This window comes from Plectropomus leopardus, chromosome 4, assembly GCF_026936395.1.
Source record: "Plectropomus leopardus strain MGB_pleo_1.0 chromosome 4, ASM2693639v1, whole genome shotgun sequence".
In the NCBI taxonomy this organism is placed as follows: Eukaryota; Metazoa; Chordata; class Actinopteri; order Perciformes; family Serranidae; genus Plectropomus; species Plectropomus leopardus.
The window spans coordinates 30,364,666-30,391,855 of NC_142179.1; the positions used below are offsets into that span (position 1 = coordinate 30,364,666).

Sequence of the window (27,190 nt, forward strand, 5' to 3'; positions counted from 1 at the left end):
TCCCACTGTAGAAACCACAGCAGCCTTTACATCTTAAATGGCAGATGGGTATATAGAATGAAAATAAACATAATATTAATTTATAAGTACAAAGACAAACCCATCATAACACAATCGTCATCATCAGCGTCATCATCTACAGTAACTGTCAAGGTGGTGGGTACAGTTTGGAGAGGAAACCCCGCGCCTAAATGCACCAATAACCACCAAATAAACTATTCATGCATTTGCACGCCCCGTGAGTCCACTTTGAAACCGCTGCTCTGAAGTCTCGTATTTGGTTGTGCGCCCTAAGAGATGCGTCACATGGATAGGTGCGGTTTGCGCAGCGCAACTCCCCAAATAGTCCACATTTGTCTGCTTGGTGAACTGAGAAACGAGCACTCTGGGAGCAGCTGTTTAGATTCTGTAACTTTTTTTTCATTACATAGTTTTGGAGTACAGTTATTTTTGCCTGCAGGGATGGAGCACGCGTCTAAAACCTTTTTTCAGATGGATCATTCTTAAACAGAGACCGGTCAAGTGAGTTGCTGGCAGCTGTGATGTGGTGCAGCTGCAACAGCCTCGATCTAACACCGCTAGACAGGAGTCGAGAGCAGGTTACACATATCCAAATATGCGCGTAATTGGAGTGCACTGGCGAGGCGTCCCTTGCACCCCCTCCGAGATACCGTTGTCGTGATGTTCAATACTTCGGGAATTGAGCACACTTTTAACAAGAAAGGGGATGTTTCCGAAGTTATCAATGGTACTCTGCCTCTGGGCACCACCAGCCCCACAGCCATGTGGAATGAGTCGTGCGGGGAGCAGCTGCAGGATTTCGGGAGACCGGAGAAGATCATCATCGGGGTGATGTTGGCGATCATCACGGCGGTCACCGTCATGGGGAACACGCTGGTGGTGATCGCCGTGTGCGTGGTGAAGAAACTAAGGCAACCTTCAAACTACCTTCTGGTGTCTCTTGCAGTGGCGGACCTGTCAGTGGCCATAGTTGTGATGCCGTTTGTAATAGTGACGGACCTCACCGGGGGAAAGTGGCTTTTTGGAGAGGTGTTCTGCAACATCTTCATCGGCATGGATGTAATGTGCTGCACTGCCTCAATCATGACCCTGTGTGTGATCAGCGTCGATAGGTAAGTTTGTAAAGTTAGTAACTAAAGCTGATTTGATGTAAAAGCCTATCGATTTTCAGTGCCACCAGAATTACGCACGCAGAATGACGCGGAGAGGACCAAATACGTGTCCTTTTGTAAGCTGCTCTAAACCACATAAGTACACTGACAGCAGGAACACTTCATGAAGTAATGATTTCGATTTTGCGTCAGAGAATGGCATTAAAATGTCTGATTCCAGATCAGGCGTTCCTCTAATTATCTGTGCCGCTGAAGCCATTGATCCAGAAAATTAATACGCAGACTGTGATTAATTTATAGCACGCTGAATTAATTTGCTTGACCGGAACATGAGCAGTGTTTCCTGTAATTACGCATTTAGGATCAGTGCCCATCGACCTTACAGCTGCGATGACTTTGATAGGCGGTTTACCATCGTCCTACATGTCTGTTGAGGACGCACCGCACCTGCGCTCCGCTACAACGCCCCCGTAACAGTAAAATGAAAGTGTTGTAGGTAAGGTTCACCTCAGAGAAAGCTGAAATATTGTTTTTCTCACTACATAAATATGAGATTTACCATCCTGCTGTTTTACATCAACACATTGTTCCTAAATTATTCATTCAAATTAGTTCCCAAATGCCCCCCCCCCCCACCTTAACCCTTTAACAACTGCATTGGCATCAGTTTTCTTGTGCTGAATTCAGACGCCTTATACTAGAACACAAATCTTTGAAACTTGAGAAAATTGGTTTTATTTCATTCAAAAACATGGAAAAATCATGAGCAGTTTGGCAAAAAAATGTCCTGCAAGAAGAAGAAGAAGAAGAAGAAGAAGGAAAAAAAGTTTAGCTGAGGGGGGTTTAACAGATATTATTAAAAAAACAAGCAAACAAGGGGAAATGTCCAAATAATATTTGTAATTCTCTTGATTATATATTTAAAATTATGTTACAGGAATTTTTTTTAAATATATATATACAAACACACACACATCTTCCTGTCTTCCTCTTTTTGCTTTTGTTTGCCTTTTTAATGTTTTATTTTTTCTATTTTCAGACCATTTTCTTGTTATTTTTTACTGATTTCTCTGGGCCATTTCTTGTTCAGTTGCACGACTCTCTTCCCCTGGGTTTGTCCCAGTCAGTTCGAACTGTTTGACAAGTAAAATTATTTTTTTTTTAAAAGGTGCAAATTAGTCTCAAACCTGAAAGGCAGTGATGTGCCAGAATAGTGTCTAGCCTGACAAATTTTACGTACACATAAAGTGATACTATATGTATTTTATACGATATTGATACTATACTAATGATAACCAGGAATGTAAGAAACTGCAATTTTAGTAATTTAAGTAGGTATGGGTACTGGAGATTAAATAGTAAAAGAAAGCAATGCAGGTACACCCCACCCACTGAGATCCACTCTCAGGTGTACCCCAGCTGTTTGGAGTCACAGCGCAGAATGCCAGAGCTCAGCCTGACAGCTTGTGACAAACGAGACACTGTAATCCACAATGAAATAAAAGTCAAGTGATTGGTGTCCTTGTTCTGCCTCAGTAACCATAATGAAGACAGAGGCTCATTGTAGTATTGATGATCTGATTATTCCTCCTGCTTGCCAATCAGGTATTATTACCTCAGTGCATTACACCCACAATTATGCATGCTTGTGGATGCGCTAAGCACAATGGATGTAAGTAGGCCTGAGGAGCTAATGATATTATGGGAAGAACTGGATCACAGAGATCATTCTGGGAGTGAGCTGAAGCTGACAGAGGTATGGATGTGTTTTGGGGTGATTGGGTACCAAGGCTAAGAAGCCCTTCAGGGGGTTACGGTAGAGGTCACAGAGGTCACAATGATAACTGAAGATGCAGGGACAGTGTTTGTGACTTGTGCATCACCTGTGGCTGCTCACTCTCCAGTGAGGTCATGAGCTGGCCTTTTCAGTCAGTATGGAAGCAGCTATATATAGCCTGTATTTTTTTCCCATCATGACATGAGCAAATATACAAGGAGGACAATGTTTAGATTTAGATAGGAAGAACTAACCTGAGGTGAAATAATATATACATATATATATATGTGTGTGTGTGTGTGTGTGTGTGTGTATTTTTGTTATTTACAAGAACATATGAAAATCAGACAATAGTTTGCACCTTATGCAACCCATCAATTTCAAAAAGCCAGCAAGCAAACTAGTACAAAACAAAAAAAACAACTAAAGCAACAACAGTACCTACGAAAAACAAACAAAAAGCAAAATACATGAATGAATATTTAAATGAATGTGGAAAATAAATAAATAAATCGAAAGGTTAGTCTTACAGATCATAAAACTGCATGCTTTATCAAAATAAGGTGTTTTAATTAGCTAACTATTCCATCTGTTGTCTTTAGGACATGGTTACTAAGGAGCGTGACCATACTGAGTACACTCATCTACTCAGCTTATAGTTATATGAATTTTTTTTTCAAGTGTAGCTATTTTCAACAGTGCATCAGTCCAGGCTTGAATGTGTGGAGTACCGCTGTCTCCCCAAGTTATTGGCAACAGCAAAAGCTACAGACATCGGCTTATTATACAAATAATAAGAGAAATAACAATGTCAATGCCTTTCACCAGGCCTTTCTTTGGTGGAGGATATGTAGGAGGCAAACCAGCACTGTCGGGTCTCACGGCCATTGTCTGTGATAACGGATGTGCTCATTGTATATACTCAGACAGGACAAATGCGCCCACCTGTGAGCGAGCATTTCTGAAAAGAAAGAGGAGTAGGTGACTGAATCTGGTGCCATGAAATCGAAGTGTGCACGCCCACCAAACCACACCATCCCAGAGCATCTTTTCCATGTCCTCCAGATGCTTTCAACTACGAGACTAACTGAGATTTTTAAATAATTATGAAGTCAATGTGGGTTTATTTTCATCCCTGCACAAGCTGCACAGACCGTTCTGTAAACTGTTTGCACTGATATCCGTGAAAACAGGCTCGTTTGAATTCAACAATGCAGAGCGTGTTTGGCATATGATTCACAATGGGAATCATAGAGATAATTCATTAGGATGGGAATTGCCAATTAGACACATGATTAGCCGTAATTAGGGCTCTCTCGCTGTCATTTTGGATTCCCAAGGACATGCATTGTGAAATTAAGATGAACAGTAGGGAGTGCTGCAAATGAGGCTAAGGATTGAGCAGGTTTGTTTGTGGGAGTTATGCACTCCCTGAAGACTAGGCACTCTGCTGGGATATTGATTGCCTTTCAGAGCTCCTTTAGGTTTGCAGGAAAATGTTGCATATATGTATGTGTCAATATGGACAATGCGGGGCTGGAGGAGGGGTCCCTAGTGTAAGGGGCCAGTGAATTTATGATCCTGCAGGGACCTGACAGGCTTCAATAGATGCTGTCATCCTGGTGGAATACACAATCTCTGCCATTCAGCACTTAACATGAGTCTAGTCAGTGCTGGATAAAACCCCTGCGGATCCTGGGGCAAAAATTGGGCCCCAACGATATATTTAGATAATAATAATAATAATATTCATGATTTAAAACTACTTTTTGACACAGGGATCTTATACTTTACAAGAGATGAGTTTAAAGGGAATTTTGATACAAAGATATCGGCATTTGTATTTGCATTTGCAATCTCTAGGCAACAGTACAACATTTTGGTATGAGTTATTTGTAGTCCATTTGTAGCCCCATTAGTAGTGACTGATCTGAGTGGCAGGTAAACAGTCTTTGTGAAAGGCAGAAGGTATTGGAAAAATTTAACCTTGGCAACCATTGTCTATTAAAAATCTATTTTTTAAAAATCTATTTGTATTCATATGCAGATATCTGTTTGAGATTATCTGAAATGACAAGCAAAGAGAAGTCATGGCCCAGATATCTACTGGCTACACCCCTCGAAATATTGGCTGTTGCCCCCAGACTGGTCCCGAGGTTGGATAATGGCTTACTCCAGCCATGTAGTATAAAGTTCGTGGACGAAGAGATACCTTTACAGAAATGATTGAAATTCATGCAGCAGAGTGTGAGCTATCCTGGCTGTTAGTCGTGAACATAAGTCAAACCCCTAAACAATCCAAACCAACATTTTCCAAATTGCAATTCAACAGTTCTGTTTCAGGCCACCTGCCTGGTAAATGCCCACATTTTTCAAAACCCACGCCTTTAAGAAAGCTCCCTATAGAGGTAATGAGTACTTACAGATTAAGTCCTCAGTAAAATCCACGAAGAGCCCTTTTAACATTGCAGGACTTAATCAAAGTAATAAAGCCCCACCGCACTAACTGATTCAAGTCACCAATGTTTATCAGTATACTTTGATTGGCTGCGAAAAGGCTAGAAATGCTGCGCAGCTTATAAATGTAATAATTCTTAATAATTCATCGGTAGTACGTGGTAAGGCGTCAGGGTCTGGACCTGGAACACAGTCCACCTAAATGACACATTTCACTCAAATTATAAACAGAATCAAAATCTGAATATACAACCTATTGCTTCATTTTTTCCCTTCGATGTGCTTTTATTATAGTCTACTATAGCAATAATGCCCCTTAGAAATCTTAGTTTAGCAACCTTTCTCACCCAATAATTGTGAGCTATTGACAGACTTGAAGAAAAGGTTACCCGTCCTGTGGCCTGGGTCACATCAAACTAACAGCAGAATACTCTTCAGTGGTATTGATTCACTACTGTAGGTGCAAACGATGATTTATGGCTTTGAAAGCCATGCTTATGGATGAGTACCAATTCAGCACCTCCAGCCTCTTTAAGTGGAGATTCAACAACTGCAAATTGAACCTAACACACCGCAGCATTGACCCAGTCACAGCAGAAGAGTCCGGTCTGAGTGTTGGGAAGTGAATATAAAAGGGAAGTTTTATATGAATGTAGGTCTGCTCTTTCACAAGATATCCCAGCTTGCACTTTCAGAAACGGCTTTTGTACCCACTTCCTCAAAAAGTTAGTATCTCTTTTGGCTATAGTCAGTTTTTACCTTTGCTGAGAGTAATATGTTGTATGTTCAATAATTCAAAAGTCAAATATGAATGATTTATTCACAACAGTGGCAAGAGACGGGAGTCCTTTGCTGTAGTTCCTCAGACGTCTAAGAAAAGACAGTGCTAAAGGAACGGAGGAACTCGCTACAGCAAGAGACAGAGTTAAATTTGCAAATCAAATATAGCCTGGCTTAACTATGAGTGAACTTGTGGAAGATGGATGTAGGTCAAGAAAAAAAAAAAACAACACATAACTGCAGTAAAGTAAACTTTTCCACCGAGATTCAGACGAAAAAAAACACAGTGTAGGTGTGATCACACCCGTAAGATTCTGCAGGGGATTTGAGGGAGGAAATCATGCTTGCTGGGGCCCTTAGATGGCAGCAGGATTAGCCACAGCCTTCACATCCTTTCTGCCAAATGGTGTGTCAATGATGAGCCGAGTTCACACACAGCTCCCACACTGACCCGGCCTCAACGTCTGATAATATTTCTGTGAGGTCGGCGCGTAAGTTCGTCCCAGGAGAAGCAGCGCTTGGCTAGTGCAGCTGGGGAACATCCATCCGCGGCAGCAGACACAGATGACTTGACCTAGCTGACGCATCCTCAGGTAATGTGATGTGACGCCTAAGCTCCTCTCTCTCAGGCACTATTCACTTCCCACTTGTCGGCCACCTCGCTGAAATGTGGAGGATTGGACATCTCCTGCGAGGACAGTGCGATCAGATCAAAGGCGGCCCATGCTTGTAAAGGGATGCTAAATCGGGACAAAGTGTGCTTTGGCGCTAAATAGGATGTTACACTGCTTTCTTAAATCTTGTGAGCACAACCAGTTTACAAGGAGTGCTACAGTGCACAGTTGCCACATTCAATGTTACAAGCCACTACAGTTGTTTTGTCCAGAAAAGACAAACCACTCTCATCCTTAAAGAGAAACAATATTTAAATTTAAAAATCCAGCTCTGCTCACATGCTGAAAACAAGCACTTCTTCCAGAGCAAAACTGCTGTCAATGAAACTATTTCAGAGCACCATTAAATAAAAAATGCTGTGAGAAGGCATTTGGCAAGTTAATCATTGATAAGTGCTGCTTGTACTATCAACCGCAGCTGAGTTTCTGTCCTGTTTGACTGTCTGTTTGACTTCTATAACAGCAGCGCGTGAAGTAAGAGACAAATTGTTGGTTGATCGTGTAGTCAGATAAGGTGGTGTCTGTGTGGTAATGGACCTGAGGGAGTTTGAGATGACTGAAAATAGAAAGTCAAAGGGAGCAGAGCAAAACTGATGGCAGCGGCTTCTTGTTTGTCTCTTAGCTTTTTGATTTATCTTAACTTGTACCGGGGTATTGTCACTGAGTCATAAGGTCATGGTCACTGAAAAGATATTAAGGTGACTGTTGGTGACAGATTTGGAGCCATTTATCTCATATGGTGTGAGCAACCATTGCTTGAGAGCTTGTGGTTGATTCAATAGAAAATCAAATATATTTAGCTCTGGCGTGTTGTCATATCTATGGCAGCAGGTCCAGCATGGGTCCATTCACGCCATATGGAAGTTACCATATTTAGCAGATCCTTTGTCCTACTTGCCTATTTGATCAGAAAGCTTGGCTTCTGCCTACTACCAGATGACATGTGAAACTTTTTTATTAACTACATACTGTAGCCTAATTATGCAAAGATGTTTTTGCATCCAAATGTTTAGGACAAGCAATCTCATATCTTTTTAAAAGAAAATCAGACTTTGTTAAATACAGAAACATCTGAAAAGCAAACATGAGTCGTTTCTGACAGCTCCAGTGAATCATTCAATCTAGCCCCTATTATAGAGAACATGGTCAATATTAATTCAGTGGGGACCACCCAAGCAAAAATAATTGAGGGCAAACATCATTGTCTTTAAAAAGGCTGTGGCAAGCTCTTTTTAAGCTCACATGAAGTTAGTGGTATCTTGCGAAGCTAGGCAACCTAAGGTAGGATTATTGAAACTTTTTTGGATGAGGACCAGATTAGAAAATGTGACAATATCTGGGGGCCAGCTGCTTCACGCATCATATGGGTTATTACAAATATATCACATACAAATGACACAAATGTTTCATCTTCAAGTGAAAAAGTATTCAACTTTCCCGGCAGGACTTTGTAAAATTATTTATCTTCAGCATCCACTGGTATCCATCATATCATGCTAGTTTGTCGGGAAGGGGGCAAAATAATGCTCAAAAGTTAGGCTTAATTTTGGTGAGAGGAAAACTGGCATGCTGATTTTCAAAGGGGTCCGTCAAACTCTCACCTCAAGATATCTGATTGAAAATGAGTTCTGTTGGTACCCACAAGTCTTTCTTAAACTTGAGAGAGCTTGTTTTATAGTAAAGGTTTTTTTTTCTTACAATCAATTTAGTCCTTCAAATGAAAGGTGTTGTCTTTTTACGAAAAAAAGAACAAATCTGAAGAACAATGAAACACAACACCTGTATATAAGCTATAGATACACATTAAAACAGGATTGTTGTTGCCCCTGGAGAGTAAAACTCTTTTTTTTGGACTCAAACCTCAGAATGGGCAAAAAGAGACAATACTTATTAAACATATTGCTTGTAGCAGGTAAAAAGGCCCTTACAGGGAAATGGCTATTGCAGGAGAGCCCAACCTTAAATGCATGGATGGACATTACAATGGATTTTTATAAAATGTAGAAGATCACAGCACATGTTAATTTTCTGGGAAGGTGGGTTGACTATGTAACACCCCACAGGCCAGACTGTATTTTTACACGCTTATAATGACAAAAAAAAAAAAAAAAAACACTCCCCACGTGTTTTACACTTTTCACTGTTCCTTTTATGTTTCTGTCATAAATTTTAAAAATTTGTCATTTTTCAGACATATATAAAGGCTGTACAAAGCTTTTGAAATCAAGGTAAGAGATGGTATGTTAAATGCCAATAAAAAGTATCTTTAAAAAAACAGATTGGATTGAAAGGATTGTTGTTGAATTCAAAATGTTAACTGTACCAGTGTAAGTCTACGCACATCAGATAATTAGTAAAATTAACTATAAAATAAGAAACCGAAATATATCAGTACACGATTCATTAATTGTCCATGTTGACTTATTTTTTAGCTAGCCTGTATACTTCAACATCATAATCGAACACCTAAAATTTACTTGGCTTTTGGTTTTTCTTGTGCCAGATTTTCAGTGGCCCCATCTGGCCTACCCTGAGTAAAATTTCTTGAGACACTGCTGTATTCGTTCAAAATGTCAATTAAACTCTTTGTCGCTGTCTTGAGTTGTCAAATGGCATAAACAAATACATGCCATGACCTAATCTCCCATCTCTACCTTCCACAGGACAAATTTCACTTTCAGATAATTGACAACAGATATGATGAAGTGCCTAACTGCCACTGCAGAGTTAGAGATATTGAACTAAACCACAGTGCACTCTGCGAATGGTCTGGTTAGCATGCATCCCATTTCCCCCTTTGCCTTCATTACAGCCTTGTCCTTCCCCGTCTAATTGCATTCTCACTTTGTTCTGTGTAAAGAGATCCCTCTAATTTGCAAATAGCTCAAGAAAAAAGGGCAATCAGCAAAGGGCAGAAATTGAAACATTAAACTGAATGCAATCTGATAAACAAGACAAGACGAAGAGGAAGAAGAAAACAAGACTGAGGGTCAAGAGAGCTGGCGGCTCTGTGAAGCTGTCAAGTAATTTACCAAGCTAAATGCTAACAACAGCAAGCTAACGTGCAGACAGTTACAATGCTAAGATGCTGGAATGTTTAGCAGGTGTAATGTTGCCGTGCTGACCACCTAAGTTTAGTGTTGTAGCTCAATCGCTAATTATAGTTGTGTTTTTTTGAGTTGATTCACTGACACCTTCTCGAGAGTCACGTCGCTAGCGTGGCTAATGATCACTCTGCACATGTAGTTTTCACTCTGTTGTTGCCTTCAAGTCATATTTAATATTAAATTCCACAGTGGAAAAAATACAATTTTTTTGACTACTGCCAGTCTAATTCAAGCCCCCAGGAACGGAGCTGGGCATTGAAGTTAATCTGACATCATGGCCAAACCGTGTAATCACAGCTACCAGCTCTGTGCCATTGGACCCCATAGATTTACAAAGTGAAAGATAAAGTCTGTGAATTTCATGTCTGTCCCATTGCCATGAATGCGATGCTTCAAAAAGGCCTTGGGGGAATTTCCTCAAATTCTGCACAAATGTCCACTTTGACTTGGGGATGAAATCATGAGAATTTGATGGTCAAAATTCAAAGGTCACAGTCAAAAACCTATTTTTAGCCATAAAGAATTCTAAGAAGGCTAATTATAACAAAATTTTACATAAACGTCTTATAAGATAGAATAATGAAGTGATGACATTTTGTATCCAAAAGGTCAAAGGTCAAATTCAATGTGATATCATATTGTTTTGCAAAAACATTTCCACCATTATTCAACACCATAACTAAGGAACAGAGAGGGAGACATTTGGTCAGATACTGACACTAATCTTGGGTGTCTTGAAATTGAGCTGTTTAGATCTTCTGTGCTGCCAGGGGGAAGATGTATATGAAGAATCCGTGTTTTAGAATTTGTTATTTCTTTGCAGCAAAATCCATATTTAAAGCATTATCAGCTGTCATGACTATGTGTGAGTCTGGAGAAATAAGGATATAAACAGCAACTTGACTTGTTTGAAGAGACAATAATTCTATATATTTGTGGTTTTGTTGTTTTTTATCTACTTAAACTTTTCAGTACAAACACTGAAATAGCCCTTATTTGAGTCAGTTTATCCCAAAAGTTGCAAAATTTACCAATAGCCATTTCTCTATTGCAATTCGTGAGTGAGCCCGAGACAGCTGGGAGGCGGGATTGAAAAAAAAAAATAGTGGCCTTGCTCTGTGGGCTGATGGATGTGGAAGATTCAGGTTGTTTTACACCTGGAAATTAAACTTTTCTGGCATCATGTGCCACTGATCAACTTTCACAGGAATGAATGAGCCAAGCCTCCAACGCTTTATCCAGATCTCTTTTACAACTATGCTTTAGGTCTGAGGGGGACATAGAATTATGGTGAAGAAAAGAAACATTTCAAACTGCTACATGTGTGAAACAGCACAGAAATTCACGCTTCACTGACGGCATGTTTTGATTTCTCTTGATTTATTGGTTGCCCCCATAGGGAGCCACTTAAATCAGATTTGCCCACGCAACTAATCAGTGAGCTCTTGAACTAGATCCAGCTATGCATCATTGGCTTTGAGTAGTAGTTGTTGTATTGATGGATCAAAGACGAAAATGAAAATAACCACCCCAAGTGCTTCCACAAATGAAAATTAGGTTATGAAGCGAGTTGCTTTTGGGGTTTTCTGCAGATGCTTCTTTTTTTGGTAAAAACCATCTGACCTCAATTTGATGTTTCTGTTTTGACTTCCCTCAACTGAAAACACACAGTTTTTGATGTTTTGAGGGAGTTGTGTGAACTTGGTGTTGATGAAAGCTATTGAAAACTGAAGTTTCCTGAAAAGCTAGGGATACCCATCTCTCATAAGTCAGCAGCAGTGTTGGTACGTCACACTTTCCTGTGTAATTTGACATCGATGATGATGGATTAGTACGCAGTTCACAAATAGACATCTGAGTTTTGCTACTCCCAGCTTGTCACCCTATTTACCCAGCAATCTCTGAGGACAGGAAGAAGAAAAGGGCAAAGTGCTGAGTGACTTTAGTGTGACATAAATCATGCTTTGTGTTTGGCATAACAAAGGTGGCTCCACCATTATTCATCAAGATTGAACAAAGGGCCAACGAGCATTTACCAAGAGTTGAGATAATGGGTTTCCTGTTGATGGAGCTGAGAGGCTGCAAACACACAACCCAGCACCCTGTGGTTTGCAGATAATATGTTTTGAAGATCAAGCATACTGCTGCTGTTGAAGAATAACTACGCAACTCAAGTTTGGGGTATCATCTGTGTACATGAACTGCATATTTATATTGTCCATTCAATTGGCAATGAATGCTCCTATAAACAATTACTGAGAAGTTAACTTTAGTGACTAATTATGTGTATCCATGCGTATTTATATTTAGAGGAAGTAAGGTATATGTGTCTTTATTTGAGCATAATGTTGCCAAAGGTAACAGCTCATAAAACCAATCTCTTAAGACATGCAGACATTTATAACTGCCTCATATTTCTCCCACTGACACATCACTCTTCATATATGTTCACTGCTGTGCATCATTATAGTTGTCAGTTCATTCTTAACTCATTATCCACTATTGTATGAAGGAAATGTGATTCAGTGTGGCTTTATTGCTGAAATATTTCCTCATATTCAGGTCAGGTAGATGCTGAGAAGTTAGTGATCTAACCCGCAGCACTGAACAGACTTTGTATTCCAGCTGTGACATAGAAAACTGAGTTATGGCAACCCAGCACTGCCAAACTGCCCTTGAGCAAGACACTAAATCCCAGAACTGACCACAAACTGGGTCAGTGCACTGTAGGCAGCCCTGCACTCTTTGAAATGCCCGTGAGTGTGTCCACGACATACTGGGAATAGGAAAATTCCAGTTACAAGCAGCATCAAATGTAACCAAGCGCATTAAAAGTTGATATTGAAAGCTCATTCTTAACAGTAATTGACCAAAAATATCTCACTACAAGCTCTATTAGTGGCTGTATTGAAGCTTTTAATTATATTTCACTAGACTTTAAGTAGTCATAAAATTGGAAATCTGAACATTTAACCGGGAATATTCCAGTTTATTAGACGGCTTCACCATAGCTACCAATGGACCTTGTTATGGGAAAGTTTTTGTCAGTTGTAACAGCATCTTTGAACCACGTGTACATATGCTGACCATCAGGAAAACATACCAAGTTTTAGGGAAAAGTTGTGAAAAACACAAACACCCACGTTATCCAACTGTCTTTGGATTAGATTTTGTCTAAAAATCTCCATGACAACACATTGTGATTCAGTAGTACTGCATGTCGAGGATCAAACTCAGATTATTCAAAGTAGAAAGACTTTGAATAAAAAATATCATCAGCTTGGTGCTCAGAACAGTGTACCATTGTTGGTGGATTGTGTGGGTGTGTCTGTGTCTGCGAGGATGTAGGACTACATATCTGATTAGCCCTGGGGAGACACGAGTGTGAAGGCTCATATAATTACTCTTTCTGTTTCTGTGTAAATTTCAGTAACCTCTTACCAAAAAGCTGCCGTGCAATTGTACAAGTATTACACTTCTCACTGTCTTACCTTTGAGTCAAATGCTGATGTTGTGGCCCTCCATCACTCAGTGTAAATATAAAGGTAATGATCTAGCTGGCACACATGGTTGATTTTGGTCTCTCCTAACACTAATAATAGGCTAAGATCATATTATAGTGCTTAATGCTCAGGTAAAATTTATTTTACCCAGATCCAATCTTTTTACCTAGATTGTTCACATTCATGTTTGAGGTGACCCATACTTAACATTAGTGTGAGTGCATCTCTGCCCCTGAAACACTTCACATGCAACCAATAACATCACGCATACACACACACACACACACACACACACACACACACACACACTGGAAGAATAACAAAAATGGACACATTTATGAGACAGTTATTTTGGGAAAATGAATGAAATAGCAATGCAAACATTCCTCTCCCAAATGATTTGCTGCAGAGGTCAGATGACAATTTCTCTTATACTGAGGAGAGAACTGGCCATCATTCCAAAGGGCAGTTTTTCCAATGCCACACAGTGGTTGTATGGCCAGTGATCAGTAACACATTAGGACCGCATGTTAAAGTGGCCTAGATCTGACTGGAAATTGGAATTTAAGTGTCCACACTGCTCCGAAAAAAATATAATCTGTGTATCATAAGATCAAAGACATCAGATTTGCAGCCTTTAGGCATAATGCCGCTAGTTTTTTTTCCAAATTTGGCACAACTTCTACAGCGCTTGTTTTCACCCAAAAGGGTGTGTGTTTATTCTGACAACATATGCCTGCACTCATGAAATGGAATATATTTTCTGGGGACCATGAATGTCTGTATGAAATTTTATGCCTATCCATTAAATAGATGTTGAGATATTTCATTGGATAAGTTATAACTTTGACCTGCTGGTTGCATTAGTGGAAAAATCAGGGGATAAAGCTGCATAATGCATATTGTGTATATAAACGTAAGCAGAATTGCTGAACAGATTTGTTTGTGTTTAAGTCACACTTCAACCTTGCTAGCATGGCCAGAAATACATGGGGCTGTAGAAAGCTTATGTGGCTGTTTATATCAGGGTGCAAATAGTATCTGCCACAGAAAAATAGCCTGCTATCTCACTGTTGCACTATGTCATTGCAAAATGTAAAATGTGTGTGGTTTTATGTAAATATGAGACACCTCTTTAAAAGTACCACAAGTACTTTTCTTCGGCTCAACTGATAAGGCTCAATGATCAACATATTATACTGTACTGTATAGTGCATGTGAATGTGTAGCCAATGATCCGACCAGCACAGATGGAATTTTGTGTAATTTATTCTCCCTAAAACCTAGCGTACAGACTCTCAGATGAATGATTTTATGAATTTAAACCATTATGACATTTGGTCCACAACAGACTACTGTAGCTATTTAGAAATATACTCCTCCCTTTTTTTTGTTAATATTAAGCTCATTGTGCAGTTAAGCATTATGACTAGATTGACTGTTTCTACCCCATCATTACATGCCTTGCTTTGGCAACATAACTGTGACCTTTAGTGCACCAGATCAGTATTATCAGTGTTATTACCTTGTTGCCACAGCTGTGCTTGCTCGCCCATGATGGTATTTTGTTTGGCTGTCTTTCAAATTAGCATGCGTGTAGATGAATCCTGGAAATGTACAAATGTATTACTGTACATAAATATGCTTTTCCAGTAAAAAGGGCCTAATAACTTCTCCCCTCACTTCTTGTAAGTGAGATAAACAACAGTAAAATTGCTTTTGTAATGAATATTCTTGCCATCAGGCATTGTTTGTCTGATTTTTGCTCAGACAGGAACAAAGATCCCACCTCCATATCTTGTGTTGTGAAGTATGCCTTTTGGTGCGAAATTAAAATGTATTCCATTCACTTTCTTCTCCTGGAAAACATTAATGTCGGTGTAGCTCATGAAAGCAGTGAGGCTTCTATCATCCTTTTTTGTTTGAATATTACCTCTGGCATAGCTGAACATAAAGTATTCCCTTTGTGCGCCTTTCTCATTTGTTTTATCTAAATGTTTCTTTATAGAATACTACTTAATTGTTTGATTTATAGGTTGCATATCTTTCATTTAAATGACACACTTAACATCTGGCTGAGGGCTATTTTATCAATCATTTAGAAGAACACAAAGGCCTTAAATCTCCTGTGTTGTACTGTTCAGGTTGAGAATATAGGAGAACACCCAAAATGCAGGAGTCTATGTAATGTCAAGAAATTATTCTAACAAGATCTGTATCTGCTGCTATGATGATATAGATGTCTTTGCCAATGATGTTGCATATGAGCTACTATTTAAAGAAGTACTTTCACTATTGGAAAGATGGATAAAGATCATAAAATTAGACTTTCTATTTAGTAGAAAGACAAAATTTTTTTTTGGCATTTTTGTTATACGACTAGAGAAAACAGAGGAAAAGGACTGTGGCATTTGTTTTTGGTCGAGAGTTGAAAACCTACAACTTCCGTTTTGACACTGGAAACAATATGACTGAATGGTAACAAACAATCTTGATTTACAGTTAAACAGTGCACTAAAATATGCCTCTGAAAACATTTATGGTGAGAAAAGTCAACCCAGCAAAAGAATCTTGGTTCATATTTGATTAGCACTGACTGTTTTTACAGTTTCATTTCAGTATGTTATGCCTTAGTTTGAACATTACAGCAAACTAGAAACAGCCTACTTCCTGGTCCTAGGTTCTTATATTACAGCTAAACAACAGACTAAAATATGTTTCTGAAGACATTTAAGGTGAGAAATAGGCAATACAATAACAGAATATTTGTTTGTGTTTGATAAGTACTGCCTTTACAGTTCAATTGAAGTAAAACCTGGAATTGAGTTAGAATATTACCACACCTGGTTCCTTCGTCTTGAAGCCAATTTGTTTTTTGAACGGGTTTTTGGTTAGATGCCTGAAATAAGGTCTGTGGTAAACACAAGCTTAAGAGACTCTCATGTTTTGTTCTAAGACATAAGATACATCACAAAATATGCCACTAGCAAATTTGTAGCGTTTACATGTGTTAAAAAGAATGGCTGATAATAAGTGGGAAAATGAGACCACAGAGTGTCAGACAGAGTGTCACAGCTGTGCGATGGTAGTGTAGTTATAGCCTAATGTTAACGTCTTATTTCTGGCCAATTATTTTATGCTTCAGAAATCATAAAAGTGGCGTTCATTTGTAAAGTTTATCTTGCTGAACAAAACATATAATTATCATACACTTTTGTTTGCCACAGAGTTTATTTTCTGGAATAATACAAATCTAATGAGAATAAGATTGACTCTTTGTTGAGGGAACCAGGGTGACATTAAGTGCCCTGTTGGCCTTCAAATAAATTTGTTTTCTGTGGTTGCAGGCATAATGCGGGAGTACAATCTGTAGTTCAGGCAACAGTCCAAGAACCAATGAGAATCTTGACTTGAGCTGAGAGATGAGCGGAGAGATCTGGTCACGGACTCATGGCTAAGATGGATGGAGGTTTACCGCAGTCCAAATACACATACTACACACATTGCTATGATATAAAGCTTATTAAGAATTTAAAGTATCCCTTTAAACACAATGATGTGACCACTGTTCCCCCAAAAGGTAAATCTCAAGGAAGAGGCCCTTGGAAAAGTACAGCAGGTACATTTGTATAGACACTTCAATAACAAAGCAATTTAAAGTTCTTGACACAAGAAATTTTAAAAAAGCATAATAAAAAGATAGGGGTTTGCCCCAAAAGGCTTTGCATTGATACATGGTAAGCAGTGATACAGAAACAAACTGTACAAATAGATACAAATACAAACATTTGTTATCTTGTTATATTAATGGGGAAATCTTTCATTTTTTTGGGGCTCCTGGAATGAATTAGGGAATTTCTGTCTGTTTTGAAAGATGGCAGAAGTTTATTGTAGCCGCGGATTTGTGCAAGTGCGTATGTATTTGTAATAGAACTTTGTGTACTAGTCATGAATTAAACATGTTTGAGGATTTTGTACATGATTGTTGTTTTATTTTGCCTCGTCATAAAAAATGGATATGGAAGGTATGAAACTGAAAATATGATTCATGCTCTATAAAAATTCCTCAGAGATGTATGAACATGTTTGAACCTTGAAATGTATTGTATCGCTATAACAAGACATTTTCTCTGCATGTGCTCAAGGCGATTTCAAAAAAATACAATTCAGCCAGAATACAGGTATCAGAAGCATCTTCTTGCTTTTTGCTGAGTTCTTAAATATCTATGATATTTTCAAGTCCCAAAAATAAAAGGTCAGTAAGAGAATGTGAGGCAGAGAAAAAGTTCATCCCTCCACGTTTGCCCTCACGTTACATGGTATTGTCTAGTGAATCAGGAACAAGTTAGATACAACTCCTCCTCACTGTCCTTTTCCATTTGCAGAGCCACAAAATGATGACATGTAATGGGCCGCACAGCTACTTCAGCTACACTAACTGCTGGCTAGATGCCAAATTGGAAGAAAGTGAGTCGGCTCAAAAAAGGAGCTGCCTGTGGTATCCTTGGTAACTGAAATTGTTCAATTTTTTTCTGAAAGGTCAGAAGTAAAATAGGAGGAAGTGGAGAATTAGATTCCTCCCCCACATCTGAGACTTCCTCTAAGCTTATTTCATTTTCGAGGTGTCCTTTAAGGAAGCGAGTGCACTCGGTGACAGAACCAAAGGGAAGGTGACAAAGATGGAGGAGCTCCTCACAGTCACTCTCTCACATCATCATGACAGGAAAAAGAGAAGAAGATGGACTTGCTGGCACATACTTATTCACCTTCCACGAACAGCCTTGACTCATTGTATAATAATGAAGAGAGACTTAGCGCACATTAATATTTGAGTGAGCGTTTTGGGACCTCACTAAATGAGTTTGCAGGTTTGGGGCTGTCAGAGGGATGCTGACCACAGTAAATTTACATTTTGGTGGGCAGTAGTAGCACTTCACATGCCATATTACACACACATTTAAGATTCCTTGAGCAGCAGTGGCATGCATGTACAAATTTAATTTTCTTGGTATAAAAGTCCATTTTAGAATTGACAGGGAGAATAAAATGGCTAAATGCACATCAAGCAGGCAAAAATCCATTCAGGAAGTTAAAGTAAACGGTGTGATGAGGCAGAAGATGGCATTCTTCACTTTGCACTGAAAAACATCCAGGAAACACAACACATGCTTCACTGCCCAAAAGAGCACAGACAGAAGGTATGACTAAAAGTTTTCTTTGACTGATGAGCTTCCCAACAGTGCTGGTCAAAAAAAATAGTCCTTGTTGTTTATGTATATGTAAATTTTGTGTTAACCTCATTATCTTGCTTACATAATAGTTATTTATAGGCGGGACCATGAAAATTAAGGTTGTGACCAATTTACTTCTCCTGCAGAATATTAACTACAAGAAGCAGTAAGACATAGAGGGGGAGAAATCATCATCTTGGTTTATTATAGAGGAATTCCGCAGTGACTTGAAACATGAGACAAAATTTAATTTGTTGCTTAAACTTAACCAAAAATCGTGACTCAGGATTGGAAGGCATGGTAGATAAATGTGCTTCTATGCCACTGATAGCCGTGGTTGACTGTCCATCTGTCCATCCCATTCTTGTGAATATGATATCTCAGGAATGCCTTGAGGATTTTTTTTTCAAAGTTTGCACAAAGATTTACTAATGCTCAACGATGATTTAATAAGAATTTGGTGGTCAAAAGTCACTATGACCTTGGGTCCATCTCATTCTAGTGAATTCAATATCTCAAGAAGGCCTTGAGAGAATTTCCTTAAATTTGGCACCAACTTCAAATTGGACACTAGAATAAACTGATTAGAATTTGGTGTTCAAAGGTCATTGTGATCTCACAAAATATGTTTTTGGCCATAACCTGAGAATTTGTACGCAAACTATGACAAAATTTCACACAAATGTCTAATGAGTAAAATGATGAAGTGACGGCATTTTATATCCAAAATGTTAAAGGTCAACTTCACTGTGACATCATAATGTTCTGCAAAAACACTTATCAGGCCATTATTCAATATCTTAACTAAGGAACAGATTGGAATACATTTGGCCAGATATTGAATTGGTGACAATTATTTTGTCCACTTTGTAACTGTGCCGATCATGGCTACACATGAGTTTGGAAAGACATGAATGTAAACTGTAACTGCAACTTAACTAGTTTGTGGAGGCATACAACAGCAAGGCAGTGCTTTTAGTTTCACTAAAATTTAACCACAACTTAATTGGTAGAACAATTCCACAACATATAAAAGATATTTTCCAGAGAAAAGGTTGTCCTGAGAGAGCGAAATAATGCCTGATGACTTAGACTATCATGCACACTTAAAGATAAAGATAAAAATTATTAGTTAACATACAAAGGTGATTTCAGAATAACCAAAAGAAATTATTTTAACTAGTTTTGGGGCAAAAAAATGGCATTGTGAGGGGTGGAGGAAAAAAGCACACAAAGAATTTAGGAAAAAAGAGATATTTAACTTAACTTTAATTGTGTTCTATGATAAAACCAAAGCCTTGGCCTATAGTTGTCTAACCAAACCTTTTATAGAATAACCCCAATCATTGGTCATAAAACACACATCTTAAAGTGCTTTGTACCGCAGAAAATATAGTCAGATGACTCTGTTTGACTCAGTTTGTTGAAGCGATGGATCACAGATCTAGACATGTGCGTGAGTGCTTTCGAAGCATCGTGAGGACTGGAAGAGATGAGAGAAGCTCTCTAAGGCTGCCATTATCAGAATGAAGAGGTTGTAACACCCGTGAAAGAGCAGGGCCAGATGATGTGAGTGTCCAGTGGGACAGGGAGTCCGAAAAGTGAGACGAAAAGAGAACAACGTTAAATAATGTGTGTGATGGGAATAGTATGTTTTTCCCTAAACAATATTTATATGCGTGTGTGTGTGTGTGTGTGTGTGTGTGTGTGTGTGTGTATACTGTACATATTCTGTATGGATGGCAATATGTTTTCCCCTCTTAAAGCATGGTAGCTAATGGCCAGTGAAACAGTTTAAAAACAACACATTTTATAATTTCGAAGTCTTGCAGCATACTATTGGAGACTCCAGGAAGTACTTAACCCCTGTAAAACCACAATATACTGCTTTTACACTTGGTTATAGGTGCTGGTAGATAGGACAAAGGCAGCCTATGTGTATTTCCCAGTGTCGAGCTATCCCTTTTATGACATTTTGCCTATGTATCTTCAAGAAAGTGTAGAATCAAATGCACACAGCCTAGTCAATTGTTTTGTGTAGTCCAGTTTGTTGAGGAGGAATACATTCAACAGTGACTGCTGCCACAAGGAAACAACTGAAAGTCACACTTGAGATTCCCATCCTTGTATTGTTTGACCTGAAGTGTTTTTTTCGTGATGCACCATTTTGCCTTAAGTGGATTGAATTGAATTGGCTGCATTTTTATTTCAGCTTCATGTTCATGCACAAATCCTGTAGACAATGTGCATCCTGTCGACAATGTGCAATATGCAATTGAGTGTGTGTCTATTTCCCAAGCCTTCATGACATGTACCTGCCTCTGGTGTTTGCTCAGTTGGGAATAAGGTACTATTTCTATACCAGCATTCAATGGAAACAGTATGAGGGTGCATGAAAGGTGTCAATAACTTTTGGAAACAGACAGCCTTGCCCACTTCAGGCAAAGATTGGCCACTATGAACGACTCCCACAAAAGATTCAGTCATTCCTATCTGAATGTTCTGAATGTTTGTGTTTTAAGGCTTACAGATTGGCAAATCCTAAAACCATAGAGGAATGACCTGCCCTACTCTCCCTATGTACTCATCGTCTTCGTACACTGGGTTGGGGTTAGGGTACAAAAGTCAGGGTAAGTCAGTCAGGGGCAGAATGAGGCAAGTAAGGCGGGCCATTCTTTGTCCATCCTAGAATTCACAAATTCGCTTAACCCTCACTACCACAGCAAGCTTTTCAAACCTCCTTCAAGTGTGGTAGGCCAGAACAGTTATAAACTCTTTCGAGGGGTGTCATGGTTGGACGACATGTTAGATAAACTAGTTTAGTTTGAGTGTACCCCACTGTTAAGTCACCTTGCTGTGTTTTTTCAATGGAGTGTTTGTTCTTCTCAACAAAGCTGAATGGATCACCTTTGTCTGCTTTCTGTAATTTTAATGTACTCAACTCATCTGTGGCTTAACTGAACTACCTCACATTGTGTTGCCAAGTTTATGTGTAGCTTTTAAGTTGCCATATCTCTTTTATTGTACAGCCCTATTCTCTACTCTATTCCACAGAGCCTGTAGACTCTTTGCTTTGTTATCCAAGGACACCGAGCTCTGACAGGGATGGACACGCTGACTGTTGGAAGGGGAATCCATTTATCACCGTGGCACTAATAGCTGCCCATCATCTCTATCGCTGTGAGAGCCAGTAAACACCCGATAGGGACAGCTGGTGTGCTGTGCTGCTGAGGCCATAAAATATCCACTGTACTGCTTTACAACAATTAGGAGGAAGTAAAACAGACATCATAAAGGTGTCGGGACTGAAAGTCATAGGAGTGGAAGCATTGTCTCTAGGTGTGCCTTTCAAGTGTACGCAATGATTCAAATGCAAATAGCTAACCGTTAAGAGAAGCTTATGACTGGAACATAATTAGTATTAAGCAAAGTATTATATTCTTTAAAGGGTAGTCAGGGCTGCCATATGTAGGGGGATTGAACACCAGTATTATTCAGGAAACCACAGGTGGCCTGAGACCTTGAGTTATGCTAAGGATTACAGTTCATTTTGTGTCAGACATCACTTTCAAGGTAGCCGCTGTGCTTATACAGTTCCTTCAGGATTTCATGTGCTGTTTTTGGGATTGTTGCTACCTGAAATTCCTTTCTGTCAGGGATCAGCACAACTTGATCTCATCATTACTCATTTTTGCCGTGTAATGCTAATAGTAAGCCCTATCACTGTGTGTGTGCCTGTACAACCATTTCTTACTCCGAACATGTCAAATAGCACCACTCTGTCAGTGCTTTTAGCGTATGACCGTGATGCCTAAACCTAACCATCCGTGACTTTGTTGCCTAATCCTAACCATTGTGACAGTCTACGCTGTTGTGTAAACATAGGGACTGTGCTGCTCTCTGCATGCTGTGACTTAAAGGTAATGGGCAGCGGCATCCCACCATGTGCATTATTGACATCACTGTAACAGCATTCCGGAGTGTAAAAAGCTGAAGAATACCTGTAATGTCATAGGTAGAAGCAGAGGGTCCTGACAGAGCGGCACCATGTGAGAACGTGTTGGCCTGTGTGAGACTCTGTTCCAGGCACAGGGCTGCAGAGATAGAGAGAGGGAGGCTGAGCAAATCAATACGTTGCATGCAGCTCTACAGTAAAAGGAGATTTTACTCATTTTAAAAGTAAAATTAGCAGTAAATTTGCTGTTACTAGACAAAACTGCAAGATTGTGCAGAATTCATAGGGACTGGCTAAATTTGCATATGTTGTTATAATCACAGCATGCAAAATTCTGGAGGGACTGCTTGTAGGACAATACAGTAAATCAACCACAGATGATTCCATACTAGTATCTTGCAATTCAGTATTGCATGTAGAAGAATACAGTATATACATTTTATCTTGCATTACATCGTCAGTTGTCTCTTTTTGTGTTCAAAGAACATTTGACTGATTTCAAGCTGTGTGTTGGCAAGTCAAGTAAGAACTGAAGAAACATGTAAAATCTTTTAGCAACACTTTATATTATAGTAAGATGAGAAAGGGAAGTAGAATGACCTTTCACTCCCAGTCTTGTAGAACTAATCTTACATAAATAGGTAACTGAAAACCAAGGCTGCTAACTCTTAACCATTGACCGTGATATTCAAGCAATTGACACTATTACAGTACCAGTACCGAGACCAGCCAAAAAGGACACAGAAAGACAGCAACAATTTCTCACATGCTATAAATAAAACGGTCGGCAAATAAGTCCTTATCTTATAAAGTCGATTAGGTTCATAAGGTATAATAACCTAAGTTTTCTGAAAAGTGTCCCTGACCAAATTGACCATATAATTTCAAGTAGGGTACAGCACATTACTGTGCACTGAAAGGCATTTCAGATGATATTATAACGCACTGAAAATATCCCCATTTTTAGACTCTCATAAATGTTGTCCGTCAGATGTTTGCTCAAATTTTCAGTGCAGTGTTTTGCAGAATAACCCTGCCTATGACCATATGAAATTTCAAGACATTTTACTGCAGACACAGATTTAGAGAAAATTAAAAGGAAAGTTAGCTCCAATGACATTATAGCATTCATAATTCCCTGATATTTGAATTGCTGTTAAGCTGGTATAAAGTTTACAGTGTTTTCCATCTTCATTTAGCGTGTTGATATGCTAACATTCAGAAATGAGCACTCAATATAATACTGATGCGCAGGTTAGGTTTTTTTTTAAAACCCACACCAACTAGGCCCATTATGAAAACCAATTTGTGCCAACCGACCTGGAAACATACGTGTCAAACAATGACCTGCAACCGCCATCCAAACCAAAGCTGAAAGTTTCCGGTAACGATTATTGCTAATAACAACCTTCTTGTTGTTGGCTATTTTGTCTGTCAGATGTGACATAAAACTTGTGTTTTCTGTTTTCACACAGCAAGTACTTACAAATCTTTTGAGTGTTCATGTCCTTAGTATTATCTCAAGTGCATAGATATTGTTCATGGTTTGTTTACACGACTGCACAGCTAATTGGTACAGTGTTTGTTTACAGGACGGTATAGAAGTGCATATCTGACATATTCAGTATGGTCAAGAGGCGCTTGCTAGTTTGGACACAGTGTTAGGCCAACATATTCTCAGAAGGAAATATTTTTTACCAAACATTATAACCGGAGAGAGTTAAATATATCAGACTTCATCAGACTCCTGGTCAACGCCAGATAATGGAAAACCTTAGCACAGCAGTGCTGGTGATAAAGCTGCTCACTGTTTGTATTTAAGAGATTCAGAGGGAGATGGAGAAAATGAAAGAGAAGGTGGACAATTGCACCATTTCTCTGTAAGTCATAAATAACTTATTCAAAACACTGCTTTGTCACCTTATGGCACCTAAAACCTGCGACAAGCTTACCTGAACCACCCGACCTGCAGGCTGTGGGTCAACCTGCACCACACTACAACACAAAGTACAGCTGAGATTGAAGGGATTATCATAAATTGTGTCATAAATCAAAGTAAAACTCTGATCTGCAAGGGACACCAGATGAAAACTTCAGTGATTCAAATATTTCCTCTGTTTCCTGAAATTTCTTGGCAATCCATTTAATAGCTATTGAAACATTTCAGTCTGGATCAATGTGTTGGAAACAACTGACTGACTAACATTGCTACCCCTATCCCACGCAGCTATCCTAGCTAGGAATACAAAGGTTGAGCACTTCATTTTACAAAACCAGAGTGAATGAAACCCTTACCTTGCATGCAGCAGCCCATACAGCTTTATGTCTCCCTATTGCTCTGAACTGAAGAGAATGACATAGTTATGCATTAATGCAATTAAAGAGTTATTAGGTGATTAGCAGCTATCTCCACAGCTAGCCTTTACTAAGGGTATGTGCATGAAGATAAGCTAAAATACACATGTTTTTGTGATTAGGGTGAACTGACTTTTTATGCTTAATATCATAGACTCAGGCAAGTGCAGCTCAACATGTAAAGTCAGTCACCTCTTCAAAGTCTTATTTTTATTAAAAAGATTTGCTGAACATAGAATACATCCCTCATCTTTATGAAGTGTACTCAATTTGCCCTATGCACATTTTGGTAAACATTTCTTTTGTCTTAGGTGGCCTTTCCAAGGCATCTTCTGTGGCTAAATAAGTGCCAACAATTGTTCACAGACTATTTGACACCAGTCTGACCTAAGCTGGCAGTCCTGTGGCTGGAGTTAACAGACAAATCTGAAGGATGAAGTTTGTCTGTCCAGGGATGACTCAGTTTGGCTTATGTAAGAGTGTAAATGAGATTTGAAAAAAAGACTACTGCTGCTATTTTACTCCCTCATTCAACCTTCACCGGAGCAGAAGTCAGAGAACAAAACAGAACCTGAACTAAACACCGCGGGTTTGTTTGATCTAAAAAGAGTAAGGCTGAATTCAGTGTAAAGTATGAAACAGATGGGATTACGCCTTTGCTTCCTTGTCGAGGAGGAAATTAAAGCTCATGTTGTGCAGTGTGCTTTGTGAGAGAAGCAGCTCAATTTCTGTCTTACGGAGGTTCCCCAAATAGAATAGGAGAGCTGAAGCATTCCTTGAGGACTAAGGTTTGTTGTCTAATGTCGGAGAAATCCCAGAACTCTCACTAGACAGATTTAGTACAATTCAGTCTAGGGCAGCTAAGAATAAATACTCTGTGATGATATTTTTGTTGAAATAAACACTGTTTCATTTTAGTTGTTATTTATTTTTTTACCTAAAGAGAAATCTCATTGTTTAAGGGCTAGCACAGCTAGTAAAAGCTATTATTACAACGGTGTTACACAAAAAATCTATAAGAAAAAGATATGTAGCAACAAGAGTTTACACTGGAACAATGGATTTGGTGTTTTCAGATTTTTCCCTGCTTCAACACTCGCTTCACTTTATGTAAAGCAAACCAAGGATGAAGGCAATGAATATACTCTGACTGCTTGGTAAAAAGCAGCCAAATTGCACCTCTCAGTTCTTGAAGAGACAGTTCTTCAGCCAGGAAGCTTTGATTCTGGGTGAAGTCTGCATCTCACTGCCCACTACTGATAGACTGTAACAAAAAAAGACATTCTCCCGAAAATGGGCAACTCTTCACTTTGTCACAGGCTCATTATGGGCCACCATGAGTGTATGACATAGGAATTCTGAATGTCTCAGTGAGATGAATGAGTGAGGATTCTCCTGCGGAGGGTTTATGTGGGAAAAAAAAAAAATCCCACAGACTTCCCTCCAGACCTGTTACTTTTTTTTAGGAGCTCCTGTTCTAAATTTACCACCCCTCCACCCAAACCAACTGCAGCTTGGTAAATATTTCACCGTGTATCCCCTCTCAGACATAAAAGGTTTGAGAAGTGCTCCCGGACATGACTGAAGACTGTTGCACACCGTGGCCGCTTACAGCATTTTAGCACAGGAAATAGTTCACTTTAGCGTGCCCTAGCTGGTAGCCTAGCGGAAGTAATGGAATTCTCCATTAGCTCAGCCACACTTTTGTCAGTGGCAGGGTAATCCTCGAGGGCTGCTGTAGCTGTGGATATGTCCCAAATCCTCCTGAGATATCAAAAAACACACTTTAAACTCCCTGTGTGTCACTGTTACTGTCTAGTGCATGGTGTTTCCTGGGAGGGGATTGTAATCCATTGCCACTGGTATTTTGCATGAATATGCACTCCCTCTGAGGTGTGAAGTATCCCATTTGGTTTACAATATGTTTGTAAAATATGCTAAAATGTCATTTATTGTTACATTTGACTCTACTTAGTTGCAAAGATGCAGTTATACATATTTGTATACTGAACAAAAATTTAGATATAACACATTTGGTTTTACTCCCATTTTTCACAGGTTTAAGTTAAAAATCTGAGACTTTTTTTAATGCAAATTGTGGTCACAAATTTGTTAAAATTCATCGTGGTGAGCACTTTTCCTCTTCTAAGATAAGAGGCTGTTTGATCACACGACACAATAACACAAATGTCCCAAGTTTTGAGGGATTGTGCCATTG

General features: G+C 39.1%; 1 protein-coding gene across 1 annotated transcript in view; it reads left to right on the forward strand.

Moving 5' to 3' along the window:
• The first annotated feature begins 281 nt into the window (after positions 1-281).
• The window catches only part of htr7c (5-hydroxytryptamine (serotonin) receptor 7c), a 34,547-nt gene continuing 7,638 nt past the window's right edge, over positions 282-27,190 (forward strand). The window contains exon 1 of the mRNA XM_042488787.2: positions 282-1,133. Within this exon, the coding sequence (XP_042344721.1) occupies positions 682-1,133 (452 nt within the window). The 5' untranslated portion in view covers positions 282-681. The remainder of the gene's footprint in view (positions 1,134-27,190) is intronic.